Raw genomic sequence first — 26,964 nt, forward strand, 5'->3', positions numbered from 1 at the left:
AGGGCAGGAGAATCAGTGTTAGGTGAGACAGATGATCAGGGACATCGAGCATTTTGGTGTTGCAAAGCGTTCATAGTTGATCCAGGGCATTCACATGGAAGTGGATAAAGATGACATAAAGAGTCACAAAGCGTGAATTGGGGAGAATGGTAAAATCGCAAGAGAGCTGGAATAAGGTGAGCATTCGGCGGGAGATGGCGCTAGTTTGGCGCTAAATTTATGGCTGTGTGACGACAGCCGCAGTTCACCTCAATAATTGGCCTGGAATGTTGATGGAGATGTAAGTATATAACAGATTTTTGGGGAAAGGTTCTTAATCAAATTTACCTTATAACTTCATATTAACATACCTTTTAAGCCTGAGCTGATTATTTTAGACTGTTGGGAAAACCTACCTATACCATTAGACGTGATTTAATTACAACATTTTTAGTAGCTGCAAAAGCTACAATAGCTTTGAAATGGAGGTCGCAATTTCCTCCGTCCCTGGTACACAAAAGTCTGGGAGCAGTTGATAATGGAAAAAATAACAGACAATTTATTATTTTCATCGAATCCTTTATTTACTTCAGACTTATGTACAAAATGCAGTCCATTCCTTGATTTTCTTTCAAAAACTGAAACTTCATTGTCCAGCTTGCCTTACAGAACAATTATAAATCTTGAAATATAATAGTTTTAGATCTCATAGAACTAAATATATACATGGTACTTTTGGTGTTACACGTTTGTTATTATCTGTTTATGATTGTTAGCATAACAATGTGTTCTAATATTGAGATATATGTTCTGAATGTTTTCTCTGATATTTTATTGTTATTGTACTTGTTTTGACCTAATAAATTATTAATTTTTTAAAAAAAATTGGCCTGGAAAGAGGCATGCTGGGAAAGGACAAAAACACAAGCGAGGAGACGATCAGACCAGCTCTAGCCATTGGTTAAAGAAATAAAAACCGCTGACTCCTCCTTCCCATTCCTTTCCAAAACCAACCCAATGGTCTCTGGCTGCAGAGATGAAGAGGACCATCTGGCCGGAGACACCCATTACTCACCTCCTAGCAAAAACACAGACGATTTCATTCTTTGGAGTCTCTCCCCTTTTAATGCAAAATTGTATATATTCACATGAAGCAGAAGAGAAACCAGACAAGGACATGTAATGTAATTCTTTCTCCAGCATTACAAGTATTCAACAGACATTAGCTCAGCATCTCTTAACAGCAGCCCTACCAGGTAGATCAGTCTCATGCTCAGATTTTCTCTCTCTCCCTCTCCCTCTCTCTCTCTCTCTCTCTCTCTCTCCAGGGCTTTTTTTCAGCAGGAATGTGAGGGAACGGAGTTCTGGAACCTCTTGAAAATGGTCACATGGCTGGTGGCCCCACCCCCTGAACTCCAGACAGAGGGGAGTTTAGATGGCCCTCCGCGCCGCTCAGAGGCACGGAGGGCAATCTCAACTCCCCTCTGTCTGGAGATCAGGGGGTGGGGACACCAGCCATGTGACCATTTTCTCTGAGGGCAACCCACTGAGTTCCACCACCAATTTTCCCAGAAAAAAGCACTCACTCACTCACTCACTCACTCACTCACTCACTCACTCACTCACTCACTCACTCACTCACTCACTCACTCACTCACTCACTCACTCACTCACTCACTCACTCACTCTAATTTATTTTCTCCCCAAAGCGCCTTACCCCATGGTTTTCCACTCCTCCATTTTATCCCTACAACCACCACCCAGATCCTAGTCTAGCACGCTACAACGAAGCTGAGTAGCAAGGCCTTGACTATGGACTATTTAATGAATCTTTGGCAGAGGTCTTTCTTATCCCACCACCAGCTCTCTGTTGTAAGTACTTCAAACACTGCCTCCTCCTTCCTCGCCTAGTCCAATTTCTCCTTTACGCCACGCTGCAATCAGGCATTATGAAGATTAGCATTGCTCAACAAAAGTGACGAGAGAAAAAGAGTGTTGGGAGATCAGATTTCAAAGCAGGCAGGCAGGAGAACCGCAGTAAAACTGGAAATATCTCACACAATAGTTCCTGAATTTCTGATACTGTTTCTCAGATTCAGGTTCAGGTTCTTTGTACTTCAAAATCTGTACCTTTGTACTCGTGTGTGTGTGTGTGTGTGTGTGCGCGCGTGTGTTTCCAAGGTTTTAAAGGTATGTTCTGCATAACTGAGAACTGGCGGGATGCAGTGTTGAGTCTGGAACTTGGTCCAATTATTTTAGAGGGATATTTGGTAGAGTTACCAGAGTACAGATCAAGATAGGTAGCCATGTTAGTCTGACTGTAGAAGTAGAAAAGAGCAAGAGTCCAGTAGCACTTAGTAACAACAACAACATTTGATTTATATTCCACCCTTCAGGACAACTTAATGCTCACTCAGAGCAATTTACAAAGTATGTTACTATTAGCCCCACAACAAACACCCTGTGAGGTGGGTGGGGCTGAGAGAGCTCTGAGAGAGCTGTGACTGACCCAAGGTCACCCAGCTGGCTTCAAGTGCAGGAGTGGGGAATCAAATCCGGCTTTCCAGATTAGGGTCCCGTGCTCTTAACCACTACACCAAACTGGCTCTCAAGACTAACACTAAGCACTAAGACTAACAAAATTTGTGGTAGGGTATGAGCTTTCCTGAGTCACAGCTCACTTCTTCAGATACAGCTAGAATCTGTCCTTATATCTTGAAGAATGAAGTGATTTCAGATGCCGAATAACAGTAGCTGGCGAATTACAGTAGCAGGCGTGATTGTATTAAATTGGATATGCAGAGAGGTAGTGGGTGTGGAGAAATCAACATTGGTAATGCGACAGGAAGCCTAGGTCTTGATTCAATCCAGGTGGATGCATTGTCTGGAGCTTCCTTATGTTGCAATTCAGCCGTCTCTCTTTCTAATCTCCCATTGAAATTCCTCTGCAGGATGACTGCTACTTTTAGGTCAGCAACTGAATGTCCTGGAAGGTTAAAATATCCTGGAAGATTAAAATGTTTTTTGAACATTGTGGTTTCTGATGTCAGACTTAGAGTACAGAATGAGTGGATTAAGTGGAAGTAATTTCTAATGATAGATTGACCTATGGAAGGAACCCCATTGCATGAAATTCAATATGCAATGTGTGTTCCTAGAACTGGAGGACATAGATAGATAGATAGATAGATAGATAGATAGATAGATAGATAGATAGATAGATAGATAGATAGATAGATAGATAGATAGATAGATAGATAGATAGATAGATTAGATTCCCTGGTCTGCCCCCCCCTCCCTCAAATCCGGGCACTTGGGATCGCTGTGAGGAAAAGTGCTGCATAGCAGGGGAATGGTCTGTTCAAGCCATCCAACTGGATAAAAAAGACATCAATCATATGCTACAATTCTAAAGCCATTTCCCCATGAGCAAGCACAGGGAAACATGGCACCAAAGGTAGTAATTTATTGGCACAATAGAAAAAAGGGGAGAGGGGAGAAAAACTGAACAGAAAGCAGAATTGTTGCTTTCCCCTGCCTTTCTCTTAGCAAGCCAGTTTCTTGCTATGTGCACCTGCCAACACTTGCCTTCGTCAGGGTCTGTTGTGTGTGTGTAGTGTAACTGAAGGAAAACTCAGCAGGGCCGTTTTCACACTGCTTGCCAGCCACGGAACATTGCGCCAAGCTGCCAGAACGACAGCATCTTCCTGGTACAATTTTGCACGAGAGTTCGCTGTTGTTCTGGGAGCTTGGCACGATGATCCGTGGCCGGCAAGCAGTGTGAAAACGGGCCTGGTCAGTGGTTTAGAGGAAGGACTGTGTTCTGCCTCAAAGAGCCTAGAAGCCTGCATTGGAAAGAATAGGGCTGAAACTCATGTCAAAGAAAAAAAATTGGATTAGATCTGAGCCAGGAACGCTCCAGTCGGAAAAATACAATAACAGTGCATAGTTGGTTCAGAACCCCCAGATCCAAAAATGATTTTTTTTCCCAGTGCATACCCCTAGTTTCTTGTATTACAACAGTGGCATAGCAGCTGATTCAGATGGCACAACACGGGAAGGTGTTCATGTGAAACAAACATCTTTCCATAGTCTAACCGATATCATAAGTGAACTTGCCCAAATAATCATGTTATGGCCACCCTTTGCCTATTGTTTAACTAATATTGATGGCTCCTCCTGAATTAGTAATAATGACTGGAAGGTTGCTTCAAGGGCTTTTAATACCTCCTTTCTAATAGTTGGTAGACATGCTTACGAGCCAAAGTGGGAGACAAGACGTATGCAGAGCTTAAGTATGCATGGCTACAAAGCTGTGCAGAGCAGAAAAACGATCAATGAAGCAACAGTAGGCAGAGTGGTATGCTGTTTGCTTTTGGGGAAAAGGACACCTCCTATAAAGATTAGCACTGTCAGGTTGGATGGTTGGGTGTTGCATCCATATTGCATACTTAAGTTATAAATAGACAAATATTACAAAAACATCACAAATCTCCAGGCCATCCTTCTCCTGGAGAAACTGATACTACAGCAGCTGCCTTGAGCTCTTCCTACTGTTTGAGGAATATGAAATTTTATTAATTGGCTTATTCAGACATCAATCCTCATGGAATGGCACCCCTGCGGTTCCATTTTGAAGCAGCTACTATGCTGCTATTGTAACCAAATGTTCAAGTAGCAATCGGTCTTGTCAACTGCTACTAGTATATGTGAAAGAGATCTTGGGGTAAGAGTGGACTGTAAACTAAATATGAGCAGTCAGTGTGATGCGGTGGCAAAAAAGGCCAATTCAATCCTGGGTTGTATCAAAGGGGCCATAGCATCGAAATCGCAGGAGGTCATAGCCCCTCTCTATACTGCCTTGGTCAGGCCACACCTGGAGTATTGTGTGCAGTTCTGGAGGCCTCACTTCAAAAAGGATGTGGACAAAATCGAGAGGGTGCAGAGGAGAGCGACGAGGATGATCAGGGGTCTGGAGACTGAGCCCTATGAGGAAAGGCTGAGGGCCTTGGGAATGTTTAGTTTGGAGAAGAGGAGGTTGAGGGGGGACATGATTGCTCTCTTTAAGTATTTGAAAGGCTGTCATTTGGAGGAGGGCAAGGAGCTGTTCCAGTTGGCAGAAGAGGTAGGACCTGAAGCAATGGGCTTAAATTACATGCACAAAGGTACCGGCTGGATATTAGGAAGAACTTTTTCACGGTCAGAGTAGTTAAAAAGTGGAATCAGCTGCCTCGGGAGGTGGTGAGCTCCCCGTCACTGGCATTTTTCAAGAAGAGGCTGGACGAATACTTGTCAGAGATGCTTTAGGCTGATCCTGCACTGGGCAGGGGGTTGGACTAGAGGGTCTGTATGGCCCCTTCCAACTCTGTGATTCTATGATTCTAGCTGAGGACATAAAAGTAGATGTGCCTTTACAATGTAATCTGTTTTGATTGTGACAACCATGCCATGTGTTCAAGTAGATGTGGGCCTCTTTTGGAAACATTTGAAGGTCTGTATATTTGAATTTGGTTGTGATGGCTATATGACTAAACTGCTTTTTAAGAAAGTAAAGTTTGGATGTTTTCAACCATTTTTCCATTGGGATATCTGAAGGACCGTCTTCCTCTGTATGTTACTCCCTGGGAATTACGATCAGCCCTCCTGACTGACCCATCAACTAAAGAAGCTCATTTGGTGGGTACACAATAGAGGACCTTTTTGGTGGCAGACCCACAATTATGGAATAGCACCCCCTGGAAGGTGCGCCTGCCACCTTCCCACTGCCAATCTTCAGCAGGCAACAGAGGAAATTTTTACTTAGGAGGACTTCTAATTAAATGTGTGTTTAAGTTCATTGGCAGTCCTAAACTGTGCTTTTAAACTTTGTTTTCATTCATTTTATGATTGCTTTTATTTATATTGTAAACTGCCTTGAGTACCTGTAAGGCAGAAAGTTTAAATAAATAAATCTGTGAATGTGTGAATCCTGTATTGGCCAAAAATGCACACTTGTTTTCGAAATAGCTTCCCCTTCATTCTGTCTCATTAACTATATGCATCTAAATAGTATGTGAAAAGCTTTTTTATGCTGTTTTTTATTACATTTATTTAAATCCTATTCTGCTTTTTGTGAGTCACTTTAAATCCCCTCGGAGAAGAAAACGGGAAACAAACAAACAAATAGCAGCAGCATGTGTGGAAATTCCTTGCCCGTTTTGACACCTGAATGTGGTTTTGTTTGGTACTTTGTGTTGTGTAGATTGTGACTTCACTTGAGCCCTGAAAATGGGACAAGCTTGGAATTAAAATAAGAATTAAACCAGAGAAATGTATATTTGAAATAGTCAATATCCGTGAATGTGTGGAATATCATCGGCTATTTGAGCAGGTTCAGCACATCGGATAGGATAAAACTATAAATGAAGTGCTTCCTCAGTGTTTGAGTAGAGGTAGTATGTGGATATATCAGAGGATTCATGAGTGCCAGTCTGCAATTGCTTAGTTTCAAATTGTTTGCATTGCTACTCGTGCTTGGATGAGCTCTGATCCTGCAGAACGGCTTTGTCAATCAACACTTAGGGCGTCACGCCGAGCATGTGGAGTGAATGCCAAAATTAGCAACTGGATTCAGTAGGGCTGGTTGGAGCAGAAAACTCTGAAGACATCGTCCTCCACTTTTATAGCCCTGTGAGAAAAGTGGCAACACATCTCATCCGAGCATGTGTCTGAAGAAAAGCTTGTTTTACATTGAGATTAATGTTGAGGGAAACTACACAGGACAGCTGGGCATGTGTTGGATCCTGCAAGTTTCCCTGGGTAGTGTAGTCTTACAAAGAACAGCTGTTCCATGCGATTCTTCGTGCGGGGGGAGAGTGGTGGTGGGGATTCTCTCTCTGTGTCTCTTGCAAAAAGCTTCTGCTTGGGTTTTCCTCTGGGAGCTCACGTGGGGGGGGTCATGGATGTAACAGGAAGCAGGAAATTCAGGGTGGCTTTTTGCAAGAGAGAAAGGGGGAGAGAGAATATGCCCCCCCCGCTCTTCTCCTGGACCGAGAATTGCATCGCAGATTTTCTTTCTCTCTTGCAAAAAGCCGTACACACACCCTGCCCTTGAGCTCCCGGAAGAAAACCCAAGCAGAAGCTTTTTGCAAGAGACACACAGAGAGAATTCCTCCCCATGCTGCTTTTCCGCCACTGGAGAATCGCATGGAGCAGCTGTTCTTTGTGAGACTACACTACCCAGGGAACCTTGCAGGACCCGACACGTGAAGAACATGTGTTGGGCATCTTGTGTAGTTTGCATCGTTGTCCCCTCAACAAAAGCAGAATTTTAAGTTCGATGTGGAGGTTTCAGTGAAAGGGACAGAAAAAAGCCAAGGAATTTTGAAGGAAGTAAAGAGTTTTAATAAGATGAGAAACTTTTCTCTTTTTTTTTAATTGTTGTTCTTTTTATTAACTACATTAACTAACAATACAAAGGAAAAGAAGGGAAACAAGGGAAGGAAAGAGAAAAAAAATCCAAACAACAACATATAACATCTACACTACACAGAATGCTTTCCCTTCATAGTGCCATTATTAAAAACTAAAGCTTCATATAATATTGATGGAGTGGTCGACCTTACAAAATGCAAATTACAATTCAAATTCAAATTAAGTTTTCCTCCCCCTCCTGGGTCCCGGACGCAGTTCTCTCTGAGCAACTGCAGCCGCATTGCTTATTTCCTCCCCCCGCCCCTCAGACTTCTCGTTTTCTTCTTGCTTGGTGTCTCGCTGAAATTCCGGATTTTTATCCTCAAAATCCCTTAGTTGATCTTCTGATAATATCTTGTAAGCTTGATCTTTGTAACTGAACCAGATGCCTTCAGGAAATAACCATTTGTACTTTATTCCACGTTCCCTCAGAAGAGCTGCAAGCTTTTTATACTTAAAATGTCTTTTCCGGACTAAAAATGGGACGTCTTTCAATATCTTGACCTTGTTACCCAAAAAGTCCAGATCCGCATTGTATGAGTTGTATAGGATGATGTCTCGGATCCTTTTAGATGAGAAATCGATGATGATCTCGCGAGGCAGCTGACGCTTCGTTGCATATTTTGAAGAAGCCCTACGGACCTCCAAAATGGCGCTTTTAACCTCTTCTTTAGTTGCCTTCGCGGGTGTCGCCAATAGTTCCAAGACCAAACCCCATAGATCCTCATTTTCCTCCTCTTTCACATTCTGGAGGCGCAAAATTGTTTGTGTCCGTTCCACTTGTAGCCCGATCAGCTGGTTCTCCACCAGCTTTAACTCTTTATTCGTAGCCTTCACGAGTGACGCACTTTCCTGAGCAGACTTCTCTGCCCCCCCCGCTGCTTCCTTAATGGTTTTCACTTCGCTCTCAATTAAGCCCACCCTTTGATCTGTTTCATCCATCCATCCATCCATCCATCCATCCATCCATCCATCCATCCATCCTTCCTTCCTTCCTTCCTTCCTTCCTTCCTTCCTTCCTTCCTTCCTTCCTTCCTTCCTTCCTTCCTTCCTTTCTTTCTTTCTTTCTTTCTTTCTTTCTTTCTTTCTTTCTTTCTTTCTTCCTTCCTTCCTTCCTTCCTTCCTTCCTTCCTTCCTTCCTTCCTTCCTTCCTTCCCTCTCCCCCCCTCCACTACACAACCCACCATCCAGCTCTACACTCTCCAACCCCTGGCTCCCAACTGGGCCTCCTTATATAGGGCTTCCTGCTCTGCCCTCCACCCTTTCGCTTGTGGGATGCTTACTCCTGACTTGGGCTAGCTGGGGAGGCCTCCAGGTGTCTCTCCCCAGCTCCAGCCTCTCCCTTTCTCCTTGTTCCTTACTTGGAGGATGAGGCTGGCAGGGCCTTTCCAGGCATGATGGCCTGGTAGCCGTTTCTCCCTGGGCATGCTTGTGGCTAGACAGGTCCCTGGGGACGGTGGTGTTTCCGGCTGGCGAGCCCCACCCAATGTGTGTGCTGGGGCAGAGGTGTCTCCTGCTTGCCTGCTTTGCTCCTTGGGTCCTAGCACCTGGGGAGAAGTCTGGGGCTCATCTGGGGCTGCACCCAGGTCTCCCAGGGTACGTCGGCTGCCTTCTTGCACCTCCGGGGCTCCCCCGGGCACTGGCGTTCTGCCACTCTCCACTTGCTGTGATGGCAGTATGCTTCCTGCCGGCACCAGGTGTTATGGCTGTGGTAAGTCCAAGGTGTGTGGGTAGCTCATCCCTAGACAAGGGGATTACAACTCCCACAAGTCAGTGTAAAAGCACACAATGCAAAGTAACATTGGTCTTTTCTGCACGCCCACTCACGGAATGCTGGCGGCTTTTCTCCAGGCGTTCAGATGTCTCCGTTTTCAAAATGGTTGCAGGCTGTTTGGTTTCTATTTTTTCAGCGCCTTTTCTGGGACTGCACTTTCCCACGGTCCCAGAAGAGGTACCGAAAAACGAAAACCAAACCGCTCGCAACCATTTTGAAAACAGAGACATCTGGATGCCTGGAGAAAAGCCACCAGCATTCCGTGAGTGGGCCACTCCCTATAAGGATGTGCGGAAATGACCAATGTGCGGAAATGACCCTATAAGGCTGTGCGGAAACAACTTTATGAAAAACGGACTCTTCGCTTGCAGCAAACCGAATGCACTCCTTAAATTGTGGTATGGTGCTGCCTCTCACATCTCTATTGGATGTTCAGGACTGATAAAGTGGATAAAATTGATAAGAAGGAGAGGGGAGCACTAGAGAAACCTGTGCACGAATTTCACTTGAAGTGATTTTTTTTAAAGATGAATTTGAAGGTTCCTGTTCTCAATGTCAGACACAAACCTTCAAATTTGTCTTTTAAAAAAATTAAACAAACTCTCTGGTCTCTTGCAGATAAAACTTGCTCTCCTCTGCAGTTTACTGTAACACTGAGACAGGGGCTTCCAGCTACTTATTTGACGCAGCCCCCAGCCTCACATTTACGCCATGCCTTTATGTTAGCAAGATTTGATGTCTTCCCCTCTGTAGTCCTTTATGGAAGATTTGCAAAACTGCCCTACCACAAAAGAACTTGCCCATGCAATAACGAGGAACCAGAGTCAATTGCTCACCTATTGCTCTGATGTGAGTTTTACATCCAATTACAGAAAGCCCTTGTTGACCGTTTTGCATAACAGGTATAGCCTCCCAGAAGTGAGGCTTATTTCTCTTCTTTTATTGGATCAATATTACCCTCTCAGTAGCAAGATTTCTTTGGATTGCTATGAGAATTAGGGACTGCAAGACTTAAGCTCTGATCATTGATTTTGGATTGTATTCTGTATATTTGGGCCATCAGGTTTTCCTTTTAGGAGTTAAGATCAGATGTGTAGTGCTATACCATTTGTGCTAGGGGTATGAGTAGATATGAGTTGTTTTCTGGGTATTTGGATTGTTATTTTCTGGGTAATTGGATTGTAACTTTTTAATATTCTTCTGTTACCTTTTGTATTTGAAATCAGTATTTTGAAAAATATTCTGTATATTCAAATATTTTCAACGTAAGCACAGAGTTTCTGCAAGGGAAATGAAATTTCTCAGGGAGAGAGATCTGTGTGCTCTTTTTCCCTAATCATAATAAGTTAGCATGTCCTGAGGTAATGAATGACCAAACAGTTAGAAGCTGGTCCTGTGAACTCTGGCAGCAAGCAATTTGAAAGACAATCCAGCTGGCAGTTCACTTGTGGAAATAATGATCTTTATAAGGTATAGCAGGGGAGAACTTCCTACACATTTCATACATTACAGTGCAGTAAGAATTCCTGCTAGATTGTGCTCCTCAACTTTAAAATGAATTTCTCAGACCATGGAGAAATCTCTTTGGATATACAACCATTTAATGCCAGAAATCATACTTTCCAGAGTTATTTATGTAAAGCAAGCTCCTAAACATTGATTTTTCAGAAGGTGTGAAATGATCTGTTAAATCCAACTGGACTTAGGACCAGAGAAATCCAAGCAGGAGTCAACTAGCCAATAGGCAGCTTGCCGGTAAGCTGCAGCCCAAAATTTAAAAAAAGCAAATTTTGTGCATTGCATTGCAATAGCGGTTTATATGTTGGACTAGAATGCGGCAGGCTTGAGTTCAAATCCCCACTCTGCCCTGAAGCTCAGACAAAAAATGCACTAAATGCAACAGGGTGAAGGTTTGTGTGGAAGCAAGACAACACAGAATCCTTCACACCCCACGCCAAACCTTCAAGGAAGGTTTTGCAAACTGCAGACTTTGAAAGGAGTCCAGTAGCGCCTTTAAGACTAACCAACTTTACTGTAGCATAAGCTTTTGAGAATCAGATGACGAAGAGAGCTGTGGCTCTCGAAAGCTTATACTACAATAAAGTTGGTTAGTCTTAAAGGTGCTACTGGACTCTTTTCTATTTTGCTACTACAGACTCCTCCGGATCTGCAACCTTTGAAAATCATTTTTCACTCAGTAGTTCCCAGGCTGAATTCTGCAGCAAGGCTTCTCGCGGTTGCGACTGGGCGTCCTCAGCGTGACCCAAAAGGGGGGCTGCAGCGCCTGCTAAATGACACGAAAGGGCCGCGAAAGAAACGCGAATTGAAACTTCCCAGCCTGGGAAACCCATTTATAGGGAAGCCGCCAGGTCGGGGCCCCTCCTCCGGCCGCTGATGGTTTTGGAGCCAATAGGTGACGAGCTCGATTTGCATGTTGCCGTTTGCATAAAAGGCGCCCGGGGGGACCCGGAGCGCCGCGGAAAGGGGTCGGGGGGCTCCGCGTTTGCACTTTAACGCGGGGAAGGGAGGCTGTGCCGCGCCTCGTCCCGCCTCGGGGTTCCAGCCGAGCGTGGAGAGCCATGGGCGGGCGGGCGCTGCTCGCAGCCCTCTGCGTCTGGAGCCACTGCCTCGTCGCCCTGGGGGAAGAGCCCGTCGCCGCCCCAAGTAAGTCTGCTCCGCGCCAGGCCCGCAAAGCAGCGGCGCTTCGGGGAGGCGAGGCGAGGCGGCAGGTGGGCGCAAGACCTGCGGCGGGAGGGGGGGGGGGAGAAGGCGGGAAAAGCGGCCGGTGGAGGGCGCGGGCGCGGAGGGGAGCCCCGTCGAGGCGCTTCCTCACAGAGGCGTCCCGAGAGCGGAGGCCGGAACGGGCAGCCTGTCAGCCGCCCCTTCCCGTGGCTGCGCGCCTCCCAAGGGCGCCCCCTCCACGGTCTGCCGCCTCGGAGCGCGGCGGGAGAGCCGGGTCGGCGGCAGGTGGGACGCGGCGCGGACAGGTTGTCCCCGGCGCTGGTGGAGCGCAGGCAAGGAGCGGGCGGAGGCGGAGCGAGGGCGCGGCGCGGGGGGCTCTGAGCGGCCGGGGGGGCGGGGTGGGGTGGGGGCGCCCCGCGGCGGGCCTTTCCGAAGCGGCCGCGCCAGCCTGGGGGGCTGAGTCGGCGCGGCCCGCAGGGAAGGGCTGGCCCGCGCCCCCCCCCCCCCCCGCCGCCTCCTCGGCAGACAGTTCCGGGGCTTGTTTTTGTTTTGTCTGAAGGCGGCCGGGGGGCGGTTGCAGGGCCGCGAAGGCGCTGAGGAGCCTGGAGGGGGTCACCGGGAGGGCAGCCTGCTGCTCCCCTTCGGTGCCGCGGAGACTTCGCGCCCGCAAAGCCGGGGCGCTCTCTCCGCTGCCGCCGGGCCCCGGTTTGGTTTTTCCGGAGAGGAAGTCGCGGGAGCTCCGCCAAGCCGGAGGGGAGTCCCGTGGGGTCTCCCAAAGGCTCGGGCGACTGTATCCCGGCAGCTTTCGCACACGTTGGATAGTGCGCTTTCGCGATTGTTGTGCAAGGGGATTTTCCTGTGTGAAACACAAGCGATTGCAAACAGTCTGCGAAGTGCATTAAAAGAGGATTGAGAGCGCGCTCTTCTGCGTGTGCGTGGCTGGCTGCTCGCTTTGCAGTTGTTTTGGGGCAGAGGCGTGGAAACAGACTGACAGCAGGGCCGGGAAAGGCAGGAGGGAGGGGCCGAACGGCGAGGCTGCAAAAGCCAGAAAAAAGCAGCCGGCCGTGGCCCCCGCCCCGCGCCTGTCCTCAGGAGCTCGGGATAAAGCGCTTTGAGGTCTCCCGAGAAAGCGGTTCGTTTCCGCTGCAGCAAATCGTGGCTTTTTGTGGCGCGCGTGTTTCAACCGGGCGGCGCGAGCAAATGAATGGGCCGGGCGGCTCCTTCGGCCTGCGCGCTCGGAGGCGTGTCCTGGGCGGGGAAGGGGCCCGCCGGCGGCGGTGACCGCGAGTAACTCATCGGCTGCCGAGCCTCGGAATGCCTGGAACGTGGGCCGAGGTCACCCTGGTTCAGGGGCTGCGGGGAGCCGGGGCTGCCGCCTTGGCCCCCGCCGCTGGCGGTGTAGCTGCCCGTGTCGGGGAAAGCCCGAGAGAATGCAAGTGCGAAGCTGGGGCTTGAGCCAGGCCGGACGACGAGCCAGGAGTCCGTTTGGAAAGAAGCCGCTCTGGAAGGTGGCCAGGGGACGGCCTGCGTTTGTATTTTCACGCGCGGTGGAGGAAAGTCATCTGCGCTATTCGAGAAGTTGGAAATCCAGAGAAGGAGGGCAGTAATAAAACATACACACACACACACACCCCACTCCGCCATCGACGGAGCTTAACGTGATCAAACACGCAGCTGAGTACTCTTTGCTTGCCCCTATTTGCACCTCTTGACCAAGGACAGTCAATCGCTTGTTTTCAGGGCTGGGTTTCTAGTGACTGCCCCTGTTTACTGTTTGCAAAAAAAAAAGGGGGGGGGGGTTGACTGAATTGTTAGCTTTGCTATATCTCTCCTCCAAACTTAAATCTCGGAAGGTGTGATGTTCATTTGCACACTGTTGCCTCCAGTTCTTTTGTTTTGCCAAATGCAAACATGGAACCTGCAAACTAAGGTGGGGCTGGGGGGAGAAGGGGGCTCCTAAGCCTTTCTCCTCATGCTGCTTTTCTGCTAAAACAAAAGAATGTGTCGCACAATCAGCTCTTCTCTTGTGCGTATCTGTACACAGTCCGTTTTCTCTTTTTCTGACCCCCCCCCCATTATAGTAAAAGGTCCAGTAGCACCTTTAAGACTTAACCAACTTTATTGTAGCATAAGCTTTCGAGAACCACAGCTCTCTTCGCCTCTCGAAAGCTTGTGCTACAATAAAGTTGGTTAGTCTTAAAGGTAGTACTGGCCTTTTTACTGTTTTGCAACTACAGGCTGACTTCTCTGGATCTGTGACCCCAATTAGTGTTCTCATTTATTCTTGAGAATCCAGTCAGTGGCCACTTCCACATAGGGGATTTCTTCTCGCCAGTTTGGTGTGGAAAGCCCCTATAGTAAAGGGAAACAACCTGGCAACGTCATTGCCACTTAGTGTCATTGCCACTTAGTGCCCGGCCCCTCTGGCTCCTGTTTTGCTCTCCCTTTTCTCTGGAGAAATTAGAAACTTCATTTTAAAGGGGAAACGGTGGACAGAGCATCCATAGGGGTACTCCTGCATAGCCCCCACTGGGAGAAGATGGAGCTAAGCTCTGCCTCTGAAGTGGTGGCGCTAAACTTCAAAGTGGTGGTGCTAAACTTTGCATCCCCACCCCATTTCAGCCTTTGAAGTGCTTTTTTCTTCATGTCTCTACTGAGCCACACTGTATCACTACAGTGCAGGTGGAGAAAATAAAGCCCTTTAAAGAGTGGTAGGGACTGGGGGGGGGGCAGGCACCATCTGCAGGTGCAACATGGAGGAGGAGCAGGGTTGGGGAAGCAGCAGAGCAAGTGGCACGGGAACAAGTATGGGCCAAGCTACAAGTGACGAATGACACTGGAATGGCCAATGGTGTTGGTGGCTGCCTCTGCAGCACCCACCTATGTTTGTCTGCCACCTATACCTATGCACAAATAAAAAGGAGTCGTGAAGTGAACCAAATTGCTGGGATCTCATCAGCTAATCCCCAGAAACTAGTGAAACTGACAAGCTTTTCCAGTTTCGCTAAGTTTCCTCCTACTATTGCTCAAGCAATGAGAGTAAAGCCTTAACAGATTGCTTTGGAGAACCATGTATGTTTAAGATATATTTTCAAGGTGCTCTGCTGTGCTCTGGCCCAATCTAAGAAGCTTGGTGAAAAAAATTTTTTGTTTCTGAAATGTTTATACCTTGCACTCTCGATTAATCCAATTTCCGAGGCAGGCTTGTCACTTCCATTAGGATGGTTTCACTGCGGTGGTGTGTGTGGGGGGGGGGGAGGGAATCTTGTCTCTTGCAAGGGGCTCTTGGCTGGTGGATGCCCCTCTTCCAAAGGGCTGCATTCCTCTTTGCAAAGGCATTAAAGAATGTGCAGTTGCCACCAATCAGATCTAGTGTTAATAATTTTTAAATGTCTTTCATTTGACATTGTAGACTTCTTGATAAATGGTCGTAAGCATTAATTCAGGGTGAAGGTGGAATCCAGATTTACTTACAGATTAAATACCTCTTTTCCACAGTTTGACAGCATAGCTATTTGGGGTATACTTCATACAATATGATTGCAAAGCAAAAAGACTGCTGTGCGTTTAAAAGACGTAACAGGTGCTGCCTGGCCCGAAACTCAGTGTCCAACACAGAAAAAGTTTCACTAGTTGAATTTCTGTTTGCCATCTAAATATACAGGAGGTTTTATGAAAGTTAAAAGTGGCAAAAAAGGATAATTGAGAATTTCTGATTGGCTTGGATCCAGTGATAAGCAAGCAGAAACATAAAACAACTTAGCGCAGTTCTGCTTGTGCAAGATCTTGGGCAACACATATTGCTTTTCCTCCTGTCTCTTATGATACCCAGAAATTTTTTGCACAATGGCATGCAAGTGGAAAAGCAGTTCAGGATATGCTGTGTTTAACCTAGTGCACTTTGCTACTGTGAGTTTCTTTCCCACACTTCCACATGTAAGGATCCTAGCACGTGGAAATCTTCCAGTGGATCCAAATCATTGTACGTAATCAAGACAGAGGATCTAACTGAGGTTCTCTGTGTATGGCAGCAGGGTTTGTCTTTGTTGAATCAGTTCTCATGTTCGCTTTTAGTTCGCACTCTTGGACAAAAATGCATTTATGATAAATTAATAGAGGCATGGCTGTGTGAGTATACATTGCAACGCTGTTATATTCCTTATCAAACTAGAACCCAAATTGTTTTCCTGATAGATGTACAAGGATTAAGATATTGTCCCTTTATGACTATTTTTACATTACCTCATGTTGCTTTTGAATATGGATATATAACTCCCCCATGTCCCAAAAAGTTACAGAAAAATTGATGATAGCTTGACTGTGTACAGTGTTTCTGCCCAGATAATTCAGTATTTATAATATAAACCATATCACATAAAAGTTTACCCAAACCGCAAGGCCCACAAAGTTCAGTGAGGCTTACTAGTGAGTAAATATGCATAAGTGGCAGCAGGGCTTTTTTTCAGGGGGAACGCAGGGGAACAGAGTTCCGGAACCTCTTGAAAATGGTCACATGGCTGGTGGCCCCGCCCCCTGATCTCCAGACAGAGGGGAGTTGAGATTGCCCTCCGCGCTACTGCAATCTCAACTCCCCTCTGTCTGGAGATCAGGGGGCGGGGCCACCAGCCATGTGACCATTTTCTGCGAGGGCAACCCACTAAGTTCCACCACCTCTTTCCCCAGAAAAAAAGCCCTGAGTGGCAGCCTCACAAAGCCATCCTAAGTAGAGTTATACCTTTCTAAGGCCATTGACTTAGACTTAGGACCACACTTCTGACCCATCTGTGCAGCCAAAAACCTTCAGCTGCCAAACAAAAATTGGGAGCTTCCTCTGCTTAGAGATGTAGTAACTACTTATAAACTTCTACTAAATAAGATCCAATATACCAGATAGGATTGATTTTACTGCTGTCTAAGAATGCTCGAGTCAAGCTGTGGGTGACTTGAGGTGCAAAATAATGCCAGTTGTATTTTACAGATTTGTCTTTCTGGTAGACTTAAAACTCTAAACTCTGGACTCCTTTCATTTCAGAGGGACTTTGTTTAGTCTGTCCTATAATGCCTGCTGAGGCAAAGTCCTTGCAAGTTGTACTTTTACTACTATAGTAGTAAATTATTGCTAAAGGAAACTCATTATCCAGAGGCAGTATACTGGATGCATTGATGGCTTCCCAGTTCTCAAGAAACTGCAGTTTGTGGTGACATCTGAAATGGCCAAAACAACAAATTTTGGTTTGTTCCCTTGTCTGCCAACCAAGTTTCCAAATGATGATCAAATTAAGGTTTGTAGGTAAGAGAGCACACTATAGGATTAATTCATGCTTTATAATCTTGGTTTGTATGCAAGAGTTCCTACTACAGAGTAATTTTGACCAGATGCAAGGACAAACTTGAGATTTCTTGGGAACCACAAAACAAGAAGTTTCCATTATCTGAGCCTCTGGTTTTTCCTCCTTTCAACATGGTGGCTGCGAGTTCTGAAGCCGCATTTTAAGTACAGGAGATATAACTGACTGGATAGGAAAATACCAGCCATAGTAAAACTATTGTCCATCACTCTTCCTTCACCCTGTACTTCATGCTGGATTATGTGTTTTGTGAAAGCAGAAGGGCATTGGGTTATTCCAATGAAACCTGTAATCCTTAATTTTTTAAAAGCATTTAATATTGAATGCCAACGCACAGGAAACCTTTATCCTTAATGGAAAAAAAACCCTATGTGTAATTAAATCCTAAACTCCCATGATTGTCTGTACCAAGGATGATTACAGTTATTCACCATGCAGAATGTTCCATTAGAAGAGCAAAAAACAAACAAAAACCTTACTGCAATATGTATAATTCTGAGCATGTTTAAAAGCAAGGCTTGACAAACATGACTCATCAATGGTTACAAAATTATGGTTTATGCTAAACTTTAAAAATTACTCCTGTGGCCTTTCTAGAACATTTTTCAGCTCACAAGAGTGCATCATAGATTTTCCTGTTTCATTCTCCCAATAATTAGGTGAGGTAGGCTAGAATGAGTGTGACGTGGGAGGATCTGAACCCAGAGCTCTCCAGTCAGATGGATTTAAAACCCTGCATAATGTTCTAATGTGCCAGTGTTCTTAGTTGCCGCATGCCAAATGGTCTCTGCAAATAGAAAGTTACAAATTAGAAATAAAAGTTCTAACAGACTTCTTGACATGCTAGGTTTGTGTGTGTGTGTTTGCAGCCTTCAATAATGGGTTTTTCCACTTTATTTATTTACTCTATTTATTACCTGCCTTTCTTTTTGGGATTCAAGTAGGATTACACTGTCAGTACAGTGAGAGGTATGGGACATCTAATAGACACTTGAATACTGAGCCAAACCACACGTTAAGAAAAACCTAGGTTCAGCACGTGTTCTCTTACCTCAAGGTTTGCCGGGATCTGTAGGAGTCCTGGAAGCTTAAAGTAGGCGTCCTGGAAGCTTAAAGATCTGTAGGGGTCCTGGAAGCTTAAAGGATCTGTAAGCGTCCTGGAAGCTTAAAGGCGTCCTGGAAGCTTAAAGCTTAAAATACAGGCGCCTGTATTTCCCTTTCCCTTTTTGCTGCTCTGTAAATGCTAAACTTTAAGCTTCCAGGACGCCTACAGATCCCAGCAAACCTTGAGGTAAGAGAACACGTGCTGAACCTAGGTTTTTCTTAACGTGTGTTTTGGCTCACTGTTGGGATACAGTTTGAGCATATTATTACCATGATATTTCTTTGTTTAAAATAACTTTATTTTTAAGTTTCATCCCTCAATTTTTGTTTCTATTCCATAACTTACCAGTTACATTTCAGCAAAAGGAAATCAAACTGTGGCAGGCCAAACTGAACAAATGTATATGGTTCAATAAAAAACTAAGAGTACATTTTATATATATGACATGACCCACAAACCAAGGTAGACTGGGACGCCCAAATCTGTACCAATATTGTGCAGCAGCGCAGCTATAAATATTGTAAATTATACCAAACAAAACAATATAGTAGATGGAATACAAATAGAATATCATGCATAACTCCAAATAAACTACAAGAGATCATATGGAACGACCCAAATGAAAGGCCAGAGAGTATTGAATCCATACTTAACAATGACTCTCAACATATGGGACCACAATATTTCTGAATATGTAATTTGGCTCACTAAGATACAAAATAAACACATGACTTTTGAAAAACAAAACAAAAAACCCAGCTTCTGATTTCTCTATGCCTCACTACTATTCCATTGCCTTCAATGGACTTAGAAAGATATAACTCAGCTTAGATGGCACTACTAATAATATTCATAATCCCACAAATTGCATATTGGTTCTGTAAAGAGCAAGACCGGGGTAAGGTTGTATTTTAAAGGCCAACTAAATTTCTAGGGTATGAGATTTCAAGAGTCAAAGCTCGCTTCAGATAGCTGTAAAAATACTGCTTTTAGCGACCACTTTTTGTTAACAGTGGAAGTATGGCAATGGATGTATTTTTTATATTATTTTTTCATAGCCTTAGGGAGCTAAGCTATGTGAGCATGCATTACTAAAATGCAGGAATGTAAAGAATTGTAAGGAAGATTCTAAATTGTAATGAAATTATGCAAATACCATTCACCCTTCAGGATGAATGGTAATTGCATAATTTCATTGGCTTCAGGATAAGAATCCATTTCTGGAGGGTAAAACTTAGTTGTTGTTCAGTCTTTGGTGCCATTAGGTGAGCTTTTTATTTCCTGTAAGTTTGCAGCACCCTGTGAACCCACTATTGATTGTGGAATTGGAGTTGTTATTTTGTGCCTGAGTCAATAAATGCTGTCCTAACATGTTAGGCAGTTTAGTTTAAAAACTTAACGCTGCAGGATTTTAGTTGTGTAATTTGTTTAAAATATATTTGTTTCAGAAGAAAATGCAGCATAAATGTCAGTTTCATTTGATGAGGTTACAGTTCGTGTAAATATGACTGATGCACGATATGAAGTTGTTAATTGAACTATGGCTCTAACCAGGGCTTTTTTTCTGGGAAAAGAGGTGGTGGAACTCAGTGGGTTGCCCTCGGAGAAAATGGTCCCATGGCTGGTGGCCCCGCCCCCTGATCTCCAGACAGAGGGGAGCTGAGATAGCTGGCGCGGAGGGCAATCTCAACTCCCCTCTTTCTGGAGATCACGGGGTGGGGTCACCGGCCATGGGACCATTTTCAAGAGGTCCCGGAACTCTGTTCCACTGTGTTCCAGCTAAAAAAAAGCCCTGGCTCTAACTAAAGGTCTTTTGCAGAAGAAGAATACGGCAGTTTTCTCTGATTTCTTTTCCTCACTTCAGCCCTGTGACTCTCCTGTGGATGCACTAACCCACAAGATCACAACTTCACGGGGCATAGATGATTGCAGTAGGAAAAGAGAAGGTTATCACCATTTATGCAGAACGGTTCCACTTGTCCTGTAGAGGATCCATGCCAATGGCAGCCATTTATTTCCAAGGAAATCCTGTGATTTCTAAGTTCTTTGTAGGCCTTACTTCACTGCATGTTTGAATGCTGTTCATAACAGTCGGTGAGCAGAAAGCACCGCAGTATGGAAATATAGTATGTTTTTGGTTCCAACCACAAACCAAAGTTGACCCTGCGAGCTCTTGGCGGTCATAACTCTGGCATGCGATTCTGCATGAGAGAAAGTTAAGTTAGTGTGTTTATTTAGGTAGGAAGCAGGTATTAACGGAAAACACAGAGACATGAAAAAAATCAAGCACTGTTTCTAGGCACAGACTAATAACACATGTTGGTGAAATAATTTTAAGATGTTGAAGCTACGTATTGTAAAGGCTATGAATAAAATGCAGGCATGGTTTCCTTGTTTGCTTTCCTGTTTGGAAGAGGAAGCTTTCAAGACCAGAAGCCTTTATGATGTGTTTCCTGTGTATTTTATGTGGTAGTTGAAAGCTTCTTTTATTTAATTCAGAACCTTGCCTTTCCATTTGGTTATGAATCAACAAAGAGTTAATGTTTAACTTAACACCTGTTCAGTCATGAGAGCTTTCTTTTTCCTGGTGGATAAAATATATATTTGCATCACAGAATTAAGGTACAACTTCAATGATGTTCTTTAAAAATAGGCAATGAATTGAGAACATTTTATTTATTTACAGCATTTTTGCAGTTCTACTTAGAGGAGTCATAACAGAAATTTACCACAATATAATGGGAAAGTTGTCAGAGAATTCAGATAAGAGCAATGCAGTATCATTTTTAAAAAAATATTTTTATTTCAATTATTAACAAAACTGTTTACAATATGAAATACAACATGGGTAAATTGTTAAAAACTACATAACAGAGAAAGGTAAAACATAGAACGACAAATTCAAGTTGAATGATCTGATATATTTTGGATTATAGATTCAGGATTGTTTGGTATATTTTATTGGGAGGATATAGATTTTCTTTAAAAATGTATTCCAAAAAAGGGAAAGCAATGCAGTATCATTAAAAATACAGTAACACAGAGTGAAAGTCATTAGCTGATATTTGAGCAGGGCTTTTTTTCAGCTGGAACGCGGTGGACGGAGTTCCGGAACCTCTTGAAAATGGTCACATGGCTGGTGGCCCCGCCCCCTGATCTCCAGACAGAGGGGAGTTGAGATTGCCCTCTGTGCCACTGGAGTGGAGTGGCACAAAGGGCCATCTAAACTCCCCTCTGTCTGGAGATTAGGGGGCGGGGCCACCAGCCATGTGACCATTTTCTCCGAGGGCAACCCACTGAGTTCCACCACCCAGGAAAAACCTGCATTTGAGGGAATACGAAGTGTAGAAATGAATGTATCTCTCTGGGAAGGGAGTTCCATAAAATGGGCAATGAGCGTTGTGGTGTGAAAGATACAGCATAAAATAAACACATGGAACATGTCCTTATATAAAACACACACTCATCTTATAATATATATGCTCTTTTTGTCCATCCACTGCCCATCAACTGTTACATATTTAGAGAGAGGCCTAATAAATGGATATGGCCCTGGTCTCCGAAATACTTCCCTTCAGAAGCAGGGATGCAGAAATAGTTTCCAACTTCTGAGACTCCTTTTCATAGAAATAACTTGTGTTTAATGGCTTCTCTTGCTCTACCCACGTTCCCATTTCCACATGTGGCTTTTAACCCACCCAGCTCTGTTGTATACAGAGAAGTGAGACACGAAGCTCTTCTGATTTCAAATGAGAATATAGTTTTGGATGCTAAATTTATTTTGCAAACATTGCCAGGATTAACTTTTAAACAGACCCCCCCCCCCCCCCCGCCCATGCACTTTGCAGTTAAGGCTCAGCATATACACAGAGAAGGGACTAATAACTTTCTCACATCAGTTAGACTGGATGGCAACCTGACTTAATATCAGCTTAAAATTTGTAAGTTTGGTGGCTTTGCAGTTACTGTAATATTTTGAGAGGAGTTAGCCGTGTTAGTCTGTAGTAGCAAAATCAAAAAGAGTCCAGTAGCACCTTTAAGACTAACCAATTTTATTGTAGCATAAGCTTTCGAGAATCACAGTTCTCTTCGTCAGATGCATGATCCGATTGGTTAGTCTTAAAGGTGCTACTGGACTCTTTTTGATTTTGTAATATTTTGCATATAGATCTTATATTAAATTGAAGGATGGTACTAAAAATAATGTCCCATATTTTTGGTGGTATTGAAGAGTGCTGTCAAATCATAACTGGCTTAGAGCAAGCCCTGGTGGGGTTTTCATGGCAAGAGACTAACGGAGGTGGTTTGCTTTTACCTGCCTCTGCAACCCCGGTCTTTGTTGGAGGTCTCCCATCCAATTACTAAGGCTCACCCTGTTTAGCTTCCAGGATCTGATGAGATTGGTCTTGCCTGGACTTATCCAGGTCAGGACCCCATATTTTGAGAGAGAGAGAGAGAGAGAGAGAGAGAGAGAGAGAGAGAGAGATGTGCCGTCAAGTTGCTTCCAGCCTATGGCAGCCCTATAAATGAAAGACCTCCAAAACGTCCTATCATTAACAGACTTGCTCAGCTCTTGCAAACTGGAGGACGTGGCTTCTCTTATTGAGTCCAGCCATCTCATTTTAGGTCTTCCTCTTTTCCTCCTGCCTTCCACTTTTCCTAGCATTATTGACTTTTCCGGAGAATTGTGTCTTCTCATGATGTAACCAAAGTACGATAGCCTCAGTTTTGTCATTTTCGCTTCTAGGGAGAATTCAGGCTTGATTTGATCTAGTACCCATTTATTGGTCTTTTTGGCTGCCCATGGTATCTGCAAAGCTCTCCTCCAGCACCACATTTCAAATGAATCCATTTTCTTCCTGTCATCTTTCTTCATTGTCCAATTTTCACATCCCTACATAGCAATGGATTATTAATCCATAATCCATAGTTTGAATTATTTTGTTCTTGGTCCCCAAAGAGACATCTTCAAGGATCTTTTCTAGTTCCCTCACAGCTGCTCTTCCATGTCTCAATCTTCTTCTGATTTCTTGGCTGCAGTCTTCCTGTTGATTGATGATTGAGCCAAGGAATAGAAAATCTTGAACAACTTCAGTTTTTCCATTGTCACTTTTAAAATTGCGTAATTCCTTAGTAGTCCTTGCCTTTGTCTTCTTCATATTCAGCTGTAATCCTGCTCCGCCAGGATCTTTTAACCTTCATAAGTAGTCATTTCAAGTCTTCACTATTTTCTGCCAGTAATGTGGCGTGATCTGCATATCTCAAATTGTTAATATTTCTTCCTCCAGTTTTCACTCCACCTTCTTCTAAATCTAATTAAGCTTTCTATATGATATGCTCTGTATAGAGCTTTGACAGGTAAAGAGATAATATGCATTCTTGTCTGACACCTTTGCCAAATGGAAACCATTCTGTTTCCCCATATTCTGTCCTAACAGTAGCCTTTTGTTCAGAGTCCAGGTTGCGCATCAAAACAGTCAGATGTTGTGGCACCCCCATTTCTTTTAACACCATCCATAGCTTTTCATGATCAAAAAGCTTTGCTGTAATCTATAAAACGTAGGCCGATTTTCTTCTGAAATTCCCTGGTATGCTCCGTTAGCCATCGTAAATTCGCAATGTGATCTCTGGTGCCTGTTCCTTTCCTGCTGCTTGAACATCTGGCATTTCTTGCTGCATTTATGGTAAGAGTAATCAATAGTATCTTCAATTGTATGCAATGACTGTACTCCCCTCCTCTGTGCTGATTGTGAAGAACAGTTTGCAAACAGATTCTGAGAACATTGTGCAACTCTCACGGAAAAGAATTGTGAAAAAAAATTGAGTTCACAATTAGATAAATAAAACAACACTATTGACTCTTACCGTGTGACGAAAAAGGGGATAAGTATTTAATAGATGGGAATAGAGAAAGGTCTGAGTTGGCTACTGCTGCTTATGCCCTTTCCTGTTTAGCGAAGAATCAAGCTAGAATGTGTGATTACATCAGGCACTTGGGTTAGAACATTTACCTACCTCTAGAGACTTGCATGGAAGTCATGTGCGAAAAGTACAAAGTGTAGCACTTCAAAACTCCTTGTTACTGTGACCATTTCACGCGATTTATTAAAATAAGCTGGCGCAAGGTCATCTTGCTTTATCAATATATGCAAAATCCAGTTCTCATTGAAAGTTGAATCAGGACAAGGAATAGAACTCATTGGGTAGGAGAGGGGAAATGGCGTCAAGAGGCACAGGTGAAGGGCGGGTGGAGCCGACTCAGTTCTAGGCCACCCACCCCAATGGTGTATCTGAGGCTGTGCTTTTATCCCTTATAAGTGACTGGTCGTCTTTTACTTGGGGGCGGGGGGAAGTACTTTTGTGGAAAACAATAAAATGTGTACGAATGAGCATCATAAATGGCTAATTATTATGCAGGCAACCCTAAATTTCTCCTGAAGGGACATTTGTCCTTTAGAATTAAAATACGCTCCATTAGAAATGTGTATCTTTCAGCAGGCATGGGCAACCGGTTGCTCCTCTAAAGCTCTTCAGTGCTGCTGGATTTTGTTGAAAGCCCATCAGACTGCATGGTTTTTAGAGGAGGGTTGTAGTCAGGACTTTTTTTATGGGAAAAGAGGTGGTGGAACTCAGTGGGTTGCTCTTGGAGAAAATGGTCACATGGCTGGTGGCCCCGCCCCCTGATCTCCAGACAGTGGGGAGTTGAGATTGGCAATCTCAACTCCCCTCTGTCTGGAGATCAGGGGGCGGGGCCACCAGCCATGTGACCATTTTCAAGAGGTTCCGGAACTCCGTTCCCCCCGCGTTCCAGCTGAAAAAAAGCCCTGGTTGTAGTGGTGGTGGTGGTGGTGGTGGTGGTGGTGGTGGTGGTAGTAGTAGTAGTAGTAGTAGTTGTGGTAGCACCACCCTAAATTTGTGCCTCATGTACTGAACATGTTACAGCAAATTTACTCTTGTTGTTTTCAGTGCAAAATGTACAGGAGTCTTTGTTGATGTTCTGTTTCTTTGATGTTCCCATTTCTTTGGACACAGAGGTTCAGTCTAACAAAGAATAAACGTGCTTGTTGGTTTTGATGGGGTTAGATCAGTACGGAGGGTGAAAGTGAAGTACGTTAGGTTAAGAGCCCAGCTACAAGTGATGAATGACACTTCAAGTGAACAGACTCACGTGTATTCCTCCCTGTTCACTTGCGCTCCACTTGCACTCCACTTGATCACTACATGATCACTTGATCACTATGTAGTGGATCACTATGTAGTGGGTCACTACATGATCAAGTGGAGCGCAAGCAGAATGCAAGTGAACAGGCAGGAATACACGTGAGTCTGTTCACTTGCTGTTCAAGTGTCATTCGTCACTTGTAGCTTGGCCCTAAGTTGTGACTAGTCCAAAGTCATCCGGTGCTTCATGGCTGAGTGAACTAGATTTGAACTCTGGTCTCCCACATTCTAACCGAGTGGCCCCCAGCTGTGTTGAGCCTGTGGGTATGAAGCTTTTGCAATTTTGAGAACGGGTAGTGAGCATCCCCACAAAATGACTGTCATGGGGTGGGGTGTGTGTGTGTGTGTGTGTGTGTGTGTGTGAGGCCAATCAAAAAATGTCCAGCATGGATGCAGTTGTTTCTGAGTGGGTGGTTCTTGCAGACACAAAGACTGTTCTCATAGTCTGTTCTGTCTCATAGTCTCATAGTTCTGTCATAGTCTCATAGTCATAGTCCTCATAGGCTGTTCTGAAACATCTGCTTCAATGAGGTGGAGAAAAACTTGGATTGGCTCTTTGCTATGGGGAAGAGATACTTTGGAGAAGAAGGAAGTGGGCACCAAAAACATACTGGCAGCAACCCTGGCAGCCTTGGCACCCTGCTGGGGACTACTGCTCTAACTAGTAACTCCACACACTGGTTCTCATTACTGCTTTAGTAGTGAGACCATTTATCTGGACAATAAGATCTTTTAATCCTATTGCTGCTATCCATACAGGAACTGGTAGGCTAAACCCAGCTGCTGAGGGGAGTACCATCTCACCTCTAGTTGCCAACTCAGAGGCAAAATGTCAAAGCTTCCATAGTTAGGACATGGGGCACAGCAATCCAGAGAGGAGCAGAAGGTAGCCCCATATCCTTCAAACTACCTGTCTAAAAAAAGTGAGTTGTTGATCACAGCAATACATTCTATGTATATAACTCCAGTCAGTTATATGTATATGTATATAACGCCAGTCATTCTGTGTGTATAACTTCAAGTGTTGCTCATGCTATATTTCTTTTCTTTCAAGCTTTTTAAATTTTCATGGTTAATTTTCTGTCTTCACTTCAGGAAATACTGCAGGAAAAAAGAGTGACTTCAGTGGCATCGAGAGCAAATTTTCTTTAAGGACCCCTGAACAGCCTTATGAAGACACTTGCTTCTTAGTTCCTGGGCAAGAAAATAGCGTGACACAATGCAACTTCAACCATACCAGTAAAACCTTTGTGGTGATCCATGGATGGACGGTAAGGGGGGGAGAGGGTAGTTCTCCGGTTACTTCAGTAATAAGTCCTAAGAATGGACTAACCTGAATAGTGTCCCCCCAATAGTCTTGCTGCATAATGAGGCCACTGTTACTTCCCCACCTTGGCTTACTT

At 44.5% G+C, this 26,964-nt stretch overlaps 1 protein-coding gene across 1 annotated transcript in view; it reads left to right on the plus strand.

The window, feature by feature from the left end:
- Nucleotides 1-11,784: 11,784 nt before the first annotated feature.
- The window catches only part of LPL (lipoprotein lipase), a 34,662-nt gene continuing 19,482 nt past the window's right edge, over nucleotides 11,785-26,964 (plus strand). The window contains exons 1-2 of the mRNA XM_054987617.1: nucleotides 11,785-11,869; nucleotides 26,657-26,832. Coding sequence (XP_054843592.1) covers nucleotides 11,785-11,869; nucleotides 26,657-26,832 — 261 coding nt within the window. The remainder of the gene's footprint in view (nucleotides 11,870-26,656; nucleotides 26,833-26,964) is intronic.

The sequence above is a fragment of the Eublepharis macularius genome, chromosome 8 (assembly GCF_028583425.1).
Source record: "Eublepharis macularius isolate TG4126 chromosome 8, MPM_Emac_v1.0, whole genome shotgun sequence".
NCBI lineage: Eukaryota > Metazoa > Chordata > Lepidosauria > Squamata > Eublepharidae > Eublepharis > Eublepharis macularius.